The 14,321-nt window shown below is 40.3% G+C and overlaps 1 protein-coding gene across 7 annotated transcripts in view; it reads left to right on the plus strand.

Moving 5' to 3' along the window:
- NCOA2 (nuclear receptor coactivator 2) overlaps nt 1-11,955 on the plus strand; it is a 189,172-nt gene extending 177,217 nt beyond the window's left edge. For all 7 annotated transcript variants that reach the window (XM_042808607.1, XM_042808606.1, XM_042808605.1 and 4 more), the window contains 2 exons: nt 3,761-3,850; nt 8,195-11,955. In XM_042808607.1, the coding sequence (XP_042664541.1) occupies nt 3,761-3,850; nt 8,195-8,206 (102 nt within the window). In that variant the 3' untranslated portion in view covers nt 8,207-11,955. The remainder of the gene's footprint in view (nt 1-3,760; nt 3,851-8,194) is intronic.
- Nucleotides 11,956-14,321: the final 2,366 nt, after the last annotated feature.

Genomic DNA, 14,321 nt, shown 5'->3' on the forward strand with positions numbered 1-14,321 from the left:
ACTAGATAAGTTGAATTTCTTCATTCATCTCAATATTTATTTTTCAGCGCTCCAGTCCCTGTTGTGAATGTACTTTAAACTCCATTATCTTTCTAGAAGCATGCACAGTAACTGGCCGTGGTGATTTCACAAAAGCTGTCTGGAGTCAAATTTTGCTTGTAATTTCTCTTTCAGTACAGAGGGATTGATTGCCTTACCTCTGTTTGTGACAGCGGCACACCAGAGAGCTCATACTGAAACCCACAGCACGATCCCCATATCATATAGACCTGCTAGATGTGGCGTAAACAAACCCTACATTCTTTGTTCCCAAACGTGTGTTCCCCTCCCTTTGTCTACACTCAGTTGTGTTTGTCAGATTAAGTCTGTTTAACAGAGGTAGATTGGCTCATTCTGTAACATTAACCTGTTTTCCTCCTGATTTACCACCCCAGCGCTGTGTCATCTGCAGTCTGCTAGCAAATGTTTTTATGTTTCATCTAGGTCAGATGTGGCCAGCTGGCAGCTGGGAGGCCACTTCTGTGCCACAGAGCACTACTTTTTTCTCTCCAGGAATGCTTGCTGTGCTGCTTCGCATTTTCTTTTTAGAGAGGCTGGAATAAATAAATACTCATATGTTAACAATAGATTTTGTTGCCTGTTTTACAGGTATATTATTTCACAACTTCACTTAGCAATTTACTTAGGTTGTGCTAAACTCTTTTTTTGTAACTGGTGATTTTCAGAATGACTGTATTTTCTCTAATTCTGCTGACAGCTATTTCATTCATTCATTCTTTCTTTCTTTTTTTTTTATACTGTCACGTATGTTTTTACTTATTCATTGCTGTCCACTTTCTCTGTTTTATGGGGCTTTTTCTTCTGTAAGACATCATTTTAACTTTGTATGCTCATTTCTTTCTGACCACAATGAATAATAGTCATGCTATAAGTGTGTTCAAAAGGCACTTCATGTATTATTGGATGATTTTGGAAGTAATAGATGCTATGTGTTAGTAAAAATCCACGTGTGGGCTGATTTACCTGCTCAGAAACAGGTGTGTTACCTCTGGTACGAGACAGATTTGTTTGGCTTTGACTCCTGCCTCACTGTGCAGCACTATACTGTATCATACAGTCATATCATATCCTGGGCTCAGAAATACAAAACTTCACGTTTAGCTGCTCATACTGGTTAATCTCCAGCTTCTCTTGTTTGCTGCCTAGGCTGCCAGCAGCACCTTGTAGAAAATGATGATTATGCCCAAAATGTTGTGCTCACCCTGACTTGCTATGTTTGATGCTTAGAGACTTTTACATACTTGAGGGATGAGACCTTGTCTCAATATCATCTCCTTTATAATTACATTAAAGCTCTCCAGTCTGCTCTTCCTAGTACGTCTTCTAGGAATTAGCATTAGCAATCCTGAATTGCTGGCTGCCAGGTCAATACAGTTCCTTATGTTCAAAACAGCTTCTCTAGGGCCAATAAAGTCTAAACCTTCTCTGTGCTGCACCATTAATGTACCTTACTGTCTCCTCATCGTAGTCATCTTGTTCACGCAATGGACTGCTGCTGTGTTTTTGCCTTTTATTTATTCTGCCTCATGGACACATGTTATTTACTGGACTGTCAGAGAAGCAATCCGAAGCCTCTGCAAGAGAGAAAACATTTCAGTTCATGAAATAAACCACTTTCTAGGTGTTCTCTAGAGGAGCTCTTTGTTCATAGGGGCAGCAATCCCGAGGTCAGAGCTATTGTGGCATTTACTGAGAGTTATCTTGAAAAAGTATTTTGATTGTATTCAGCATCCTGGATGAAGGGAGCCGTACCGTGGAAGAAAACTTTTCTTATAGACATGTTGTAAATAGTTCCATTTTATCATCATTTTATCATCCATTTTATCATCAGGCAGCTGTAGTAATGTGTCTAAATGCAAAAGGATTGAAAAACATGTCCTGCCTTGTTTTAGTCACATTTCATATATAGTTATACCAATTTACTGGCCTTCAAAAAGATGATAAATGCTCCTCAATTTCTTTGTCCTTTTCCTTACTTTTCTGATTGAATTGTTGTTGCAGTCACAGAAGTTCATGTGGGATATTTCATGTTTCAAGGTCTTCTGAAGAAAATACATCCACGTAACAAAACACTGTAGGGTTGTTTTGTTGATTGCTTGGGTTTTTATACCTGTTACCTTACAAATCAGGAGTTTTGTGTCATCGCTAGCAGGGAGATTCTGTAACTGGAACTTCACACAGTTTCCTTTTCCATGACTCTCCTAACTGCCACAGTGCAAATCACACATTCTTGTTTTTGTCCCCAAAATTACTTTCAGTTCAGTAGGATACAGTTTTGTGGCTTTGCTTTTTATTTATTTTTTTCTTCCTTTGTCCAGTGAACAAAATACAAAAGACATTTGGACCTGTTTCTACTTTGTTTCAAAATGAAATAGTGTGATTCTCTTCCTTTCTGATGTAAATCTTCTTATTCAAGCTTAAAAAAATTTGTCCATCTCCTATGAAAAGTGGATGGCATTGCTAGAAGACTTCCAGCACTTTGCTGAGTATTTTTAGAGTTGAAAATTTCGTTGGAAAAATATTTAAGCTTTAAAACATTTTTAAAAAGATGTAACCTTTCCTGTTAGACAGCAATCTTGTCTGTGTTTGAAACCACCTTTCCAGTCATATTATTGCAGTGAGCTTTGCAACTCTGCAAAATCATTGAGTAGCAACAGAAACAGTCAGGAGGACCTGAAACAAGAGGACTTTGGTGTGGTAGATGAAAGTCTTATTCCCTTGCTGCAGCAAGCTGCTACAGCTGAAGCAAGCAGTGGCACAACCTCCTCTCCTTGGCAACCAAGAGTCCTAAAGGGCAGGTGACACAGAAAATGCCTTTTCCTTCCAGCAAAATCTAGAGGGGACTCTCTTCACTGTTGTCGCCTACACCTAGACTGAGGGAAGTGAGAGAGAAATGAGTTAACCAAGACTCTCCGGGGAGATGTGTTTTTCCTTTAAAACTTGTAAGGAAGGGATCTTGTAATGCTTCAGCCCCTTGCTGACGGGCAGTGATTTGTGTTTTACATCAGTTCCTACATGGTAAGATTTAATCCTTTGATTAAGACTGTAAATTTGGCAAGCCACCCTTTCCACATAACTAAGCGTGACAGACGCTTTGGTTGTGCAGACATACACAGCTTTGATATTTTCCTGTGGCTGCTCATAAAATTTTTGAGCCCATCCAATTAGGAAAGCATGCAGCTGCAGGTTTTCCTGTTTAATGCTATCTTCCTCCCATTGTTCATAAGAAAAAAGAAGAAAAAAAAAAGTGTTATTAACACTAAATCAGTAGTCAGTGCAATTCAGCTTGTGCGTTACCAGGCTTTGAAAAATCACCTGGTAGTTTGTAAAAACAGAAAAGCTGTGTGTCGTTGAGGTTAGAAAAGTAGTTATATGTTTCTGCTTTCAGGACTTTCATACCAGACAAGTCCTCTTACAAATATTACTGACCTAATTTATGGAGCCTGTTTTGTTCAATATGCACAGAGGTCATAGTATCAGGAATGAAATCTTTGTTGTTGACTGTGAAGCAGAATAATACGAGTCAAACACATGCTGCACAAGAAGGGTGCTCAGCTCTATGGTTGCTTTTCTGATTACTGACACTTCAAATGTACTTGTTGATATATGCAAGTAGATTAGTAGTTTATGCTACTTTAACTTCCACTCCTTTTCCCGACATATTTTTAATTCATTCTCCTTAATATCTTGTTACCAATAGGTTAGTGATCCTGCTATGAGGGGAGGCAATCTGTTTCCAAACCAGCTGCCTGGAATGGATATGATAAAGCAGGACGGAGATGCAACACGGGTAAGAGGTGGCATTCAGAGGCTACTGAACTATGAATATACTGTCGTCTAGAGTGGATGCAGTATCTTTTTATTTACAAAGTTAAGGGTACCTAGGGTGCTGGTAATTAAGTCTTATACAGTTAAATTTTGAATTCATCTTTAGGTGACTCTGTATTAAGTTCCTCCTTTGATCCCACTAGCATTATTGGAGTGAATACAGAATACTTTTACATTAACAGAATACATTACATTATTGAATTAACAGACAGTTGCATTCAGCAGACTTTTATTTATAGTTGTATTTGCTTTTTAAGAGCAATTACATGACTATTTTGCTGATGATGGGAAAGACTGTTGATGTATATTTGCACTGCTGCACGCTTAACCCATTTCATGTTTCATCCTGCCTGTTTTTCCACTTCTCCTTACATTATACGTAAGGCAAAAATTTCATGAATTATTTAATTTATTACTTTCTGTTCTTGAAGAGTGGTGGTACTAAACTAATTTGCACACAAATCTCCAACTGATGGTGTAATTAGTGTTTGCTTAGTTCAAAAGAGATTTGTGTTCCAGGCAGTAACAGTGTTTAAGGACAGACATGGTAGAGATCTCAGCATGAGGCCAGGTGAACAAGGTGCTTTTTTTGGGCCCCTCCTCAGTGGAAGACTTTTCCTTAATGGAAATAACTTTCTTTTAGAATAAGTTTGTTACAACAAACCCAATATTTTGAGACCTGAATTGATTTGAAACGGGATTTGATTTTCCCTGCGTGCTCCAAGCATCGCAGCTGTGCAAAGCCATCTGAAAGCATGAAGCTGACCTTTGTATACAGCCTCACATGGAAACCTGTGTGCTGGAAAATAATATACGGGTGCTTCTCAGGATGAAGAGCCTGTGCCAGCAGCGTGCAGGCAGGCAGCAGGGGGAGGCACCATCTAGTGGCTGCTGGCCTGCTCGCCCAGCTTCTGCTCCTCAGAAGGAAGTGGTGGTAAGGCTTTAACACACACTGCTTTACGTGCATCCATTTCCTGAACAACTTGGTGCACAGCACTGGGCAAATGTTTGATCACAGAGCACTAGCTTCTTTATTCTGTTTCATTTTTTATCTGTTGGGAAGCTTTAGTGCAAAGGTGATTCAGGTAGGCTAAACATATGGAAAATGACCAGAGAGCAATAGCGAGATTTTGGCAGCAAGAGGCAGAGATCTGAATATGAAACACCGTAAGAGAGATGGTCTTTATTTAGCTTGTTGGCCCATGACACACACTTTGCAAGAAGTTGTCTTCAAAAGTAATTAAAACAGGTAGATCAAACCATGATGTCTACAATAGTTGCTTTGTAACCTGCTCAAAGTCCATTCTTAATTTAATCACTTACTGCCACCTACTTGCGTGCAGTGTTGAAATCAGAAAGATGGATTTAATTTTTTTTTAAATCCCTTTTATGCTGAATCCAAAAGCAAAATTTAAAGTTTTCAATTGTTAGGGGGGAAAAACATGAGTAATAGGGGAAAGCAAAACAGTAAGTGACTGCAGATTATATTAAGATAAAAAGAAATGAAGGCAGCGAAGGTGCTGAAGAAGAAGTAGCCACCTCTTTCTACACACCTGTTTAAAACTTCCCGAAAGGAATTTCTTGACACAGCTCATTGGTTCCTGTGAGCAGTGCCTGTCTCTGGGGTGGAGGATCTGTGCATACAGGATTCTTCCTGCAGCAGTGTCACAGTCATTTTGGAGCTTAACAGAAAGATACAATGTATTCTGCTATAGTGGAAGCTGTCCTATGCTGAGGAGTTACATTTGTGGTTTCCCAACTAACGTTGCTAAACCAGTTAGATGTCATGCATTAAGAGAAGCTAAATGCAGAGAATAAAATATAGGGTATGACTGAGGAAAGATAGAAGAAGAAAGGAAAGTCTAAAGGATGTTTGAAAAGAGACAGAAAAGATGTAATGTAAGGGTACATCTCATGGCACCCTGTGATTTTAGTTTTATTCCACTAATGCAGCTCTGACTGTGAGGAAAGTGTTGATGAATAATGTTTTATGTGTGCTATAAATATCTGTTACAGAACTGTGACCTGTAATAGAGACTAAGTAGCTACTACTTCTGTGCTACACTCCTATGTAAGATACTTACATTAAAGCACAAGCTGTGTAATTAGAAAGCTGAAGAGAGGATTAATGGGATTCATCCCTTGACAGTTGTGGAATTAACATATAAAAGCCTAGAAATTAATGTGACAAACGAGAAACTGAGAAATTCATCAGGCAGACTGGAGAGGGTTTTCTCATTGTTTCTTAAATTTGATCGCAACAACTGGATTACTTAAAGGGATCCGTTCTGATTAGAGCTGAGTAGCCAGGAAATGCCGTGGTACTGCTGAAATCCCTGTAACCGTGGATGTCAGATCTCGGTGTTTACTATTCTACTCTGTGTCCTTAATACTGTTTCACTTCATTTTGACATGTTATGGATAAAATTTTCAGAGCTTTTAGGACATGAAGGAATGGTACTAATATTTAACCAAGAAGCTGTTTTTCAAACTAACTAGAAAACAGAATTTTCTGTCTTTCAAGGCTCTGAGTACCCTTCATTTGAAAGGCTGAATGTAGTTGCAACTGAAATACTAAGAATTTTTGTTTTGTGGTTATTGAAACAAATTTCTTTTTATTGATTTCATGTTGTAAAAGTTTGAATTTGCCTTTATTTAGAAGTGAACACCTGGGGAATACCGTGTAAGCTTTAGGTTTTTCAGATTGCTTTTTTGTAAACCTTTAGAATTCTTTTTTTAATGTTCAAGTTATATGAATCAGTATGGAAGTAATTTGCAGTAATTTTTCCCACTTTCCATATTGGTCTGGAAATAATCTGCCAATTTCCTTAATGTTCTCCTTGCTTTTGCTATATCTAAACAAGAGGGAGGGGAAAAACAATTCCAGAAATAGACTCATGCCTTCTTTGTGTTACTCCCTCCTTTATATATTTAATCATCCTACAAAATAGATTTTTGTTAGAATAGAAATATAATAATAATTTTAAAAGCATTAAAGAGCATTTTTATTCAGGTCACTGGTGTAGTTTGGTGAATTGGTATAGTTTGAAGAATTTACTGAGCATCTCTGTAGAGATACTATTTGCTAGGTACAGAAGCTCAGATGTTTCTTTCCCAGTCTGTGGGATGCTTTCCCACAGTGGCTTTCTTTGACAGTGAAGGTGTGCTTCTAGCCCTTCTGTAATTGCAAAGAAAAGGGCGGTAAAGTCTAAAGGACTGTGTGGATGGCTTCCAGAAGATAGGTAAATGGTGTTCATGTGGGCTGGCACAGAAGCTCCTGCTGCCATCCCTGAGCATTGAGCCCTGCCTCCTGCACTGTGGGAGGCTGCCCAGTGAGGCGCCACTGGGTACAAGTGGGAAACAGCCTGAGGGGAAAAAAAAAACTAGTGGTTTCCAGCTAAATTAGCTGTCTGACCTGCCTGACCCTGAAGCCACATGGGAGCAGGAATCTGCAGAGAGGCACAGGTTGCAGTCACTGGAAGGGACGATCTTGAAACAACCATGAAAACCACATCCTGAGGTTTTAAAAAAGTAATGTTAATAAGAAGAAAGTACAGGATAATTAACTCTGTTGAAACCAGCTTGTCCTCTGTTTGTGTAGGGACACTGCAATACGCATGAAGTAAAGACCATCTCTGGGGGTTGGTAGTTGAAGCTTTTTTTTTTTTTGCTTTCTTATTCCCCTTCTTAATTATGGTTTTTGAAGGAGAAATTGAATCAGGATGGCTGTTTCTTTTGAAAATGTGCATCTGTAACACAGAGACATTTCATCGAATCACAGAATCACAAGGTTGGAAAGGACCTACAAGACCATCTAGTCCAACCATCCTCCCATTACCATTGCCACACAAGCACTAAACCACATCTCGCATCTCCTCATCCAGGCACCTCTTGAACACTGCCAGGGATGGCGACTCCACCACCTCCCTGGGCAGCCATTCCAGTGCCTGACCACCCTCTGAGAGAAAAGGTTCTTCCTTATGTCTAACCTAAACCTCCCCTGGTACAACTTGCGGCCATTTCCTCGGGTCCTGTTTGTTGCCTGAAAGAAGAGGCCAAATCCCTCCTCATCACAACCTCCCTTCAGGAAGTTGTAGAGTGCGATAAGGTCTCCCCTGAGTCTCCTCCAGACATTTTATAGGTACTTCAGGTATGAGACTTCTCTAAGCCCATGTTGCTGTGCATTTACAGGCAGTCTACAAGTGGCAGATGATGCCAGCTCGTTATAATATCTGCAGTAGCTGGCAGGAACAAAGAAGCCAGGAACACAAGTAAACCTCCGTTTCTCCATCTCTGTTTTTTGCAGAAATACTGCTGACCCTGAGGGCGGTGTGGTTGCTCCTTTCTCCAGCTGAGCGGGCGCCCGGCCCCACACCCTTCCCAGTTGGAGGAGCTGCACCCATTTGTCGCGCCGCAGCCACGCCGGCACCCAGTGCCGCTGGGCCCAGCCCTGCCGTCCGCGGGGCCTCGTCGCTGGGAGCAGCCTCCTCTTCGACAGTCTGAGGCTATAGCGTACAGACATTGCTCAGTCTGTTCACTGCATTCACCTTAGTGCAACTTAGATCTCTCCTGCGAAGTAAATGTTGACAGGCAGTTTTCATAAACCATGTCAGATTGAATGTATTTAAATGTATGTATTTAAGGAAAAAAAAACAACCATGCTCTTGTTCTGTTTTCGTTTAGTTCTAGACCTTGGTTTTTGGCTTTGTTTTCCCTGGCTTACTCATTCTGGTGCAAAGAATTCCGTTCTGTCTGCATACTGGTGTTTTAGACTAAGGCCTGTGTTTTGGGGCGGCGAGTGCACGAGGAGGGTCGGGACAGGACCTCTGAGGGGCCCTTCCTGCTGCCGGCACGTCGGAGAGGACGGACCGATGAAGAAAACTGCACCGAGCAATTCTGAATGGGATTAGAGCTGTGTGAGAGATGAGAACTATCCTGTGAGAGGGCTGTTGATAAGGGGCGCTTCGGTTGGGTTTTTTAGTAACACTTTTAATGCAAAGTCACGAGTCCAAAAAGAGACATTTGCTACATTCTTATTTAATTCGATTCCCAACGATCAGCAAATCTTGATATTGCAAGTGGCTCTCCTGACCTCTGTCATCTTCCTCTTCCTTCTAACAATTAGAAAACAAGTTACCCCCTTTATTTCCTTAGGTGTGTTTCCAGCAATCTGGGCGGCAAGTTAGGGTTGCTGAGCAGCAACAGTGTTCAATGATAATGCATGTACTGATTATGGTAGTGGCAGAATTGGTGCATAATATCAAAGAGCTAAAGATACCTGCTTTAAGGCATGACTAATTCCTGGTTCCCACCCCCCTAGTCAGGGGAATAACGATTCATGTAATACCGATAGCAGATATCACTACAGACTTCACCACTATCGTGTGTTTCTGATTATTTTAAAGCAGTGTGGACTATGAGGACGTTTTGTAAGGTACATAAAATCCAGTTTATATGTAAACAAGCAATAATTTAAGTTGAAAACTTAAGTGTTTTACTTGTATAATTTTTGTGAGATATACATGTTGTGAAGTTGATTCCAAATGAGGTACTTCAGTATTAAATTAGATATCTTCTTAGCCGTGTGTGTCTCCTGGAAAAGTGTTTTGTAAAGAATCACAATGCCTTGATTAGCCCTAATTTGTAGGCTTGAGACTTCTCGTTTTCTAAACCTTGTGATTCTGCTCATAATGTCATTTATCTAACCTATATTATATGCAGCCACTGTAGGAACCGATTCTTGATTTTTGTATGTTTATATTCTTTCATAACAAATCTTAGAAAAACTAACTGTTACTAAGCAGGCCACTGTTAGGGTGTTGTTGTTTTTTCTTGCCCACTGTGGTTGGAATAATCTTTTACTAAACTGACATCAGTTTCTGAGGACTGGAAATATTGAGAAATTGATGTTTTTGACCTCTCTTTTCTTCTCCCTCACCCCTTGCCCTCAAACTTTCTAACCTGAACGCAAATTTTTGGATGTCATGTAAAATGCAATGCATTTTATAATGTCTCATCAGCTATGCCTTTTGGGAGTAAAAGATCCATTCTGTTGCCGTTTAATCAGTTCTGTTTTATTTTTCAGGTGGGATTGAAAATAGACTATAGTTATTCTATATTAAGGCTGAGGGAAATACGGTGAAGGTGGTTTGAAATAGGTTGTTTCTTCAGAAAGTGTCTATTTCCTTAATATGATTGTCAAGGAAACATTTGGTGCTGTCGGTTTCTAAGGAGGGCAGTGCCATGACTCTGGGGAAACAACGCTTTTCAGGCTTTTCAGCAGTCAGTATTTGGCTGTCAAACTCAGAAATAATACTGGGTCACTGAACCACCCTTTTGCCTGTGTTCTGATGGAAAACCAAACTAGCCATCAGCCCTGAGATCCGCAGCCTCATTGTTGCACCAACATCTGCGTTAAACTTGCATTCTGTATCTGACAAAATGTTATTTGTATGAGAAATGTCTAAATTGGAATGAATCAACTTCATGCAACACAAAGTGTAGATGAGTTTTCAAATAATTGTTATATTCATTTTCAATTCTGAACCGTAACCTCTTCAGATAGATTATTCTTTTTCACAGTGGACAAGTGGAAATTTGTCCTGTTCCATGACAGACCTGCAGAGCCCCGTCATCGGTAGTGATTATGATACTCCATCATCCATTGCCATTTTGAAAGGAAGGAGGTTGTACCTATCACTTTGGCTCAGTTTGGGTTCATCGTGACTTTGTCGTCTTCTGACTAAAGAAAAAGAAAAGTGAGTGAAGGAATCTTCTGATCATATTGATCACTATAGAAACAAAAAAGCCAAATCGATTCCCTTCGTTATCAGTATTTTCATCGTGTATACAGTAAATTTGTTGGAGAAAGTACTAGGATTTTGTTTAACAGAACAAGTAATCAGTGTTCTACTTACATTACTAAATGTGAAAGGCGCATAATGTGAAAAATAAGCGTATATACATGGTCATACGGCCTGGTTAAGTGTTCATGTAATGTGGTAAGTTTAAAAAGTGAAGTGAGCTGTTTTGCTACAATGAATTAATTTGTACTCAATCTTGAAAATATTGTCCCACGCCGGCATCCCTTTGGGCCTATTAATTAAAAGCAATGTTTTTGCAGTTTATACAATACATTTTTTAATCTTTGTTGAAAAATGGAATTCATATGGGCTTAGCAGATGAAATGGGTGGCACAGCTCCACTCGCAGAACCCAAAGATACACAATCAGTTTTGAAATGCAACTTAAGCCATTAATTGTTGGTGTGAATTTAAAAGTTTTCTAGTATTTGTATGGTAGTATGCTGCCTAAGAGCAAAAGCATTCTCTGCACAAAAGAAAATTTACTGTAGTGGCTTTGATTTTAATTAGAATTTTCTCCCTGGTGTTTCTTTGTAGACTAAAACAAAATCTTTTAAGTTTCTTACTACAGGTAAAAGCTATGTGCAAGAACCTCAAAATGCTAAAATCTAGCATAATGCCTTAGATCTGTTTTTAAGTATTGTATATTCCTACATAGCTGTCTGATGTATTATATTTGTATAGTGAATTGTGTACAATTTTGGAATAAGTGCATCATCACTTAATCTTTATGTTGTTCAATAGAGATGATGGACCCGTTTCTTCAAACACTTACTGTCATTTAATTTTTTTCCCTTTATGTCATTTGTGGGTTTTATTTGTACAGTTCATCATGAAGTTGCATCTGAGATGTGTGTATATGAAAAGATTATACAAGGGTAAAATTAAGCAATATATAAACTATGGTTCTTCAGGAGAAAGCTTACAGTGTTTCAGGTTGTGATTTATTTTCAAAGCAGAGTTAACTCTGAACATCACTTTGTTCACCTGCATTGATGTTTGTATTTCTAGTGTGAGCAGTTTATGCAAAGGTAGATATATTCAGAGAAATTTTAAATACATTTATGCAAGTTAATATTGCTTTGCCGATGCTATTTGCTTATTTGATGTTAAATAATGCTATTGTAAATAAAGAATTCTGTTGTTATTGCATCATTTAATAAATTTTAATGCCTTCGGGTTTTACATGGCTTTAGAGATTTCAACGTGTTTCTGTTGTGTCTTCATTTATTCTTGTCAGGGTGTAGGAGGCAGCACTGAAGCACTGCGGGATTGAGTAGTCTGCAGCTTTAACAAGCACAGCAGTTTCTCTCCGTTGCAGAATGTTTTATATATTCCAACCAGTAATTACTCAGAATATTTTCTTTTAATAATTCTGTTCATCACGTTCATCGAGTGGCTTAGTATGAAAACAGATCACAGTAAGTACTTCTCTATATCACGGCCCCAAACGGGCGTCTTTGGTGATGGTTTGGGCAGAGGCAGACCTCAAACGGCACACAGTAGGACTGAGCACACTCAGGGCCTGCTTCTCCTTGTTACATCACACTGTTGTTTTAAGGAAGTTGGAAATGTATGGGGAGTTTATCTGAAAAGGATAAAAGCAGCTAAAGGAATGGCTGTTCACAAGAACCATCTGCTGTCTAGGAAATGAATGAGGGAGAACAGGTATTTATGTCAAAAATGTTATAAGCTAAAATAATTGTTATTATTAAGACTTCCAAATTGTGTCATCCTTTCACCATTCCACTGAAAGGTTTCTCCATTCTACCAAAACATTTTTATGAGGACTTTCTGTAAAGGCAGTTAGGGATAGGATGAGGAGAAATGGCTTTAAACTGGAGAGGGTAGATTTAGACTAGATCTTGGGAAGAAATTATTTACTGTGAAGGCAGTGACACACTGGAGCAGGTTGCCCAGTGAGGTTGTGGATGCCCCATCCCTGGAGGCATTCAAGGCCAGGCTGGATTGGCTCTGGGCAGCCTGGTCTGGTGGTTGGTGACCCTGCACACAGCAGGGGTTGAAACTGGATGATCATTGTGGTCGTTTTCAACCCAGGCCATTCTATGATTCTATAACCAATATGGGGAGAGGCTGTGTGTCTCACTGTTGCAGAACAAACACTGCTTGGTATCACAGTATGGCGAGGGAAAATGGCAGCCTGGGGAATCTGCCCTCTGTCTTGGCCTAGCAGGTCACAAAGTGTGGAAGCAGAAATGCCAAGGCCCAAGTGGGCCTCTTGACAGCCTTCAAATTATGTCCTGAAACAGTAAATGTGATGAATTAATTCTTGAGCTGGAGAAAGTAGAATACAGATAGCCCATGAACAGTTGCACAGACTTGTGCATGTGACAGACTCATACAATTTGATTCCTGTTAGGCTTTGGCATAGCACTGCTAAGTGTACGTGAGCCGTATCTGCCTTGCAGGAACGCAGCTCCCACCAGCAGAGGCTGTTGCTGCTGCTCTGTTCTGTGCCCTCCAGCTATAGCAACAAACTGCCGCTGTTCTGACCTGATCTAAATCACAGTTCTGTCATTGCTGCAGCTGCATCTGCTGCTGTGCCTGGTAAGAGCACAGGCTGCTCCCTGTCAAAACCCATCGGTTCTGTTTGGAAAAGGTATGGGACCACTTGAAGTCTGTACTGGGACTGTGGCCAAGGGTTTTGCAAGCATTGCTGAATCCCAACTTGTGATAAAGGGCTGTCCACAGCCCAACTGCTTGGTAAAAGAGAAAAGAGTGACGACAGTTGCATGCATTCTTAGGGGAAAGGTAGGTCAGGGAAGGTCCACATGAATGAACCTGGATGGATGGCAGCCCTTGAGAGCTGGACTTTGAGATATGCTGCCGCTTAGAGAAACCCTCTCGTGTTACTCCTCAACTGCTCACTGCAAAAGGCAGTGTTGGTGTGAGATCTCTGTGTGCCCGACACCACATTCCTTGTCTCATTCCAGTGTGAGCCTCCTTTGGCACCTGCCAGTGCTAACAACCACACGCTTGGCCACATGGTGGGCACAGGCTGGATTTGTGACCCAGCCGACCCCTTGTGTGTGTTGTCTCCTTCCCTTTGGTCTCTGGTTATGGAAAGTCATCTTGAAAACGAAAAAAAAAAACATGGTTAATTACTTTGAGGGGATAAAGTTTCATCCTGTCTCTTTGTCACACATACCTCAGGTACCCCTCACTGAAAATCCCAGCAATGTAGACTCCCTCGGACTTGTCTTTGCTGCACCCAAATGAATGAAAGCTGAAACCAAGCAATAAAAGGGAGCTCTCCTATCCCCAAAGAGAATGGCACAGTATTATCCATACATGCCATGCTGCCCCAGTGCCTACAGATACTGACATAAATGGAACCTTGGAGCAGAGGAATGATGACTCAAAACAGTTCCTCAAAAAGGTAGCTTTGATCCTGATGAACTAATGCACCTAAAGAACACCTTGCAGTCCAGGGGACCTAAGGTATCCCAGTTTCAGTGAGATGTATGTTTGCCATAGAACAAAACCTCCAAAAGAACAGAACCCCAAGCCAAAGTCTGAGAGAGCTGCAAAAAGGAATGGAAAGATCAAG

Source organism: Centrocercus urophasianus, unplaced genomic scaffold (genome assembly GCF_019232065.1).
Source record: "Centrocercus urophasianus isolate 14NV4802_14NV808 unplaced genomic scaffold, USGS_Curo_1.0 seq_11, whole genome shotgun sequence".
Taxonomy (NCBI): Eukaryota; Metazoa; Chordata; class Aves; order Galliformes; family Phasianidae; genus Centrocercus; species Centrocercus urophasianus.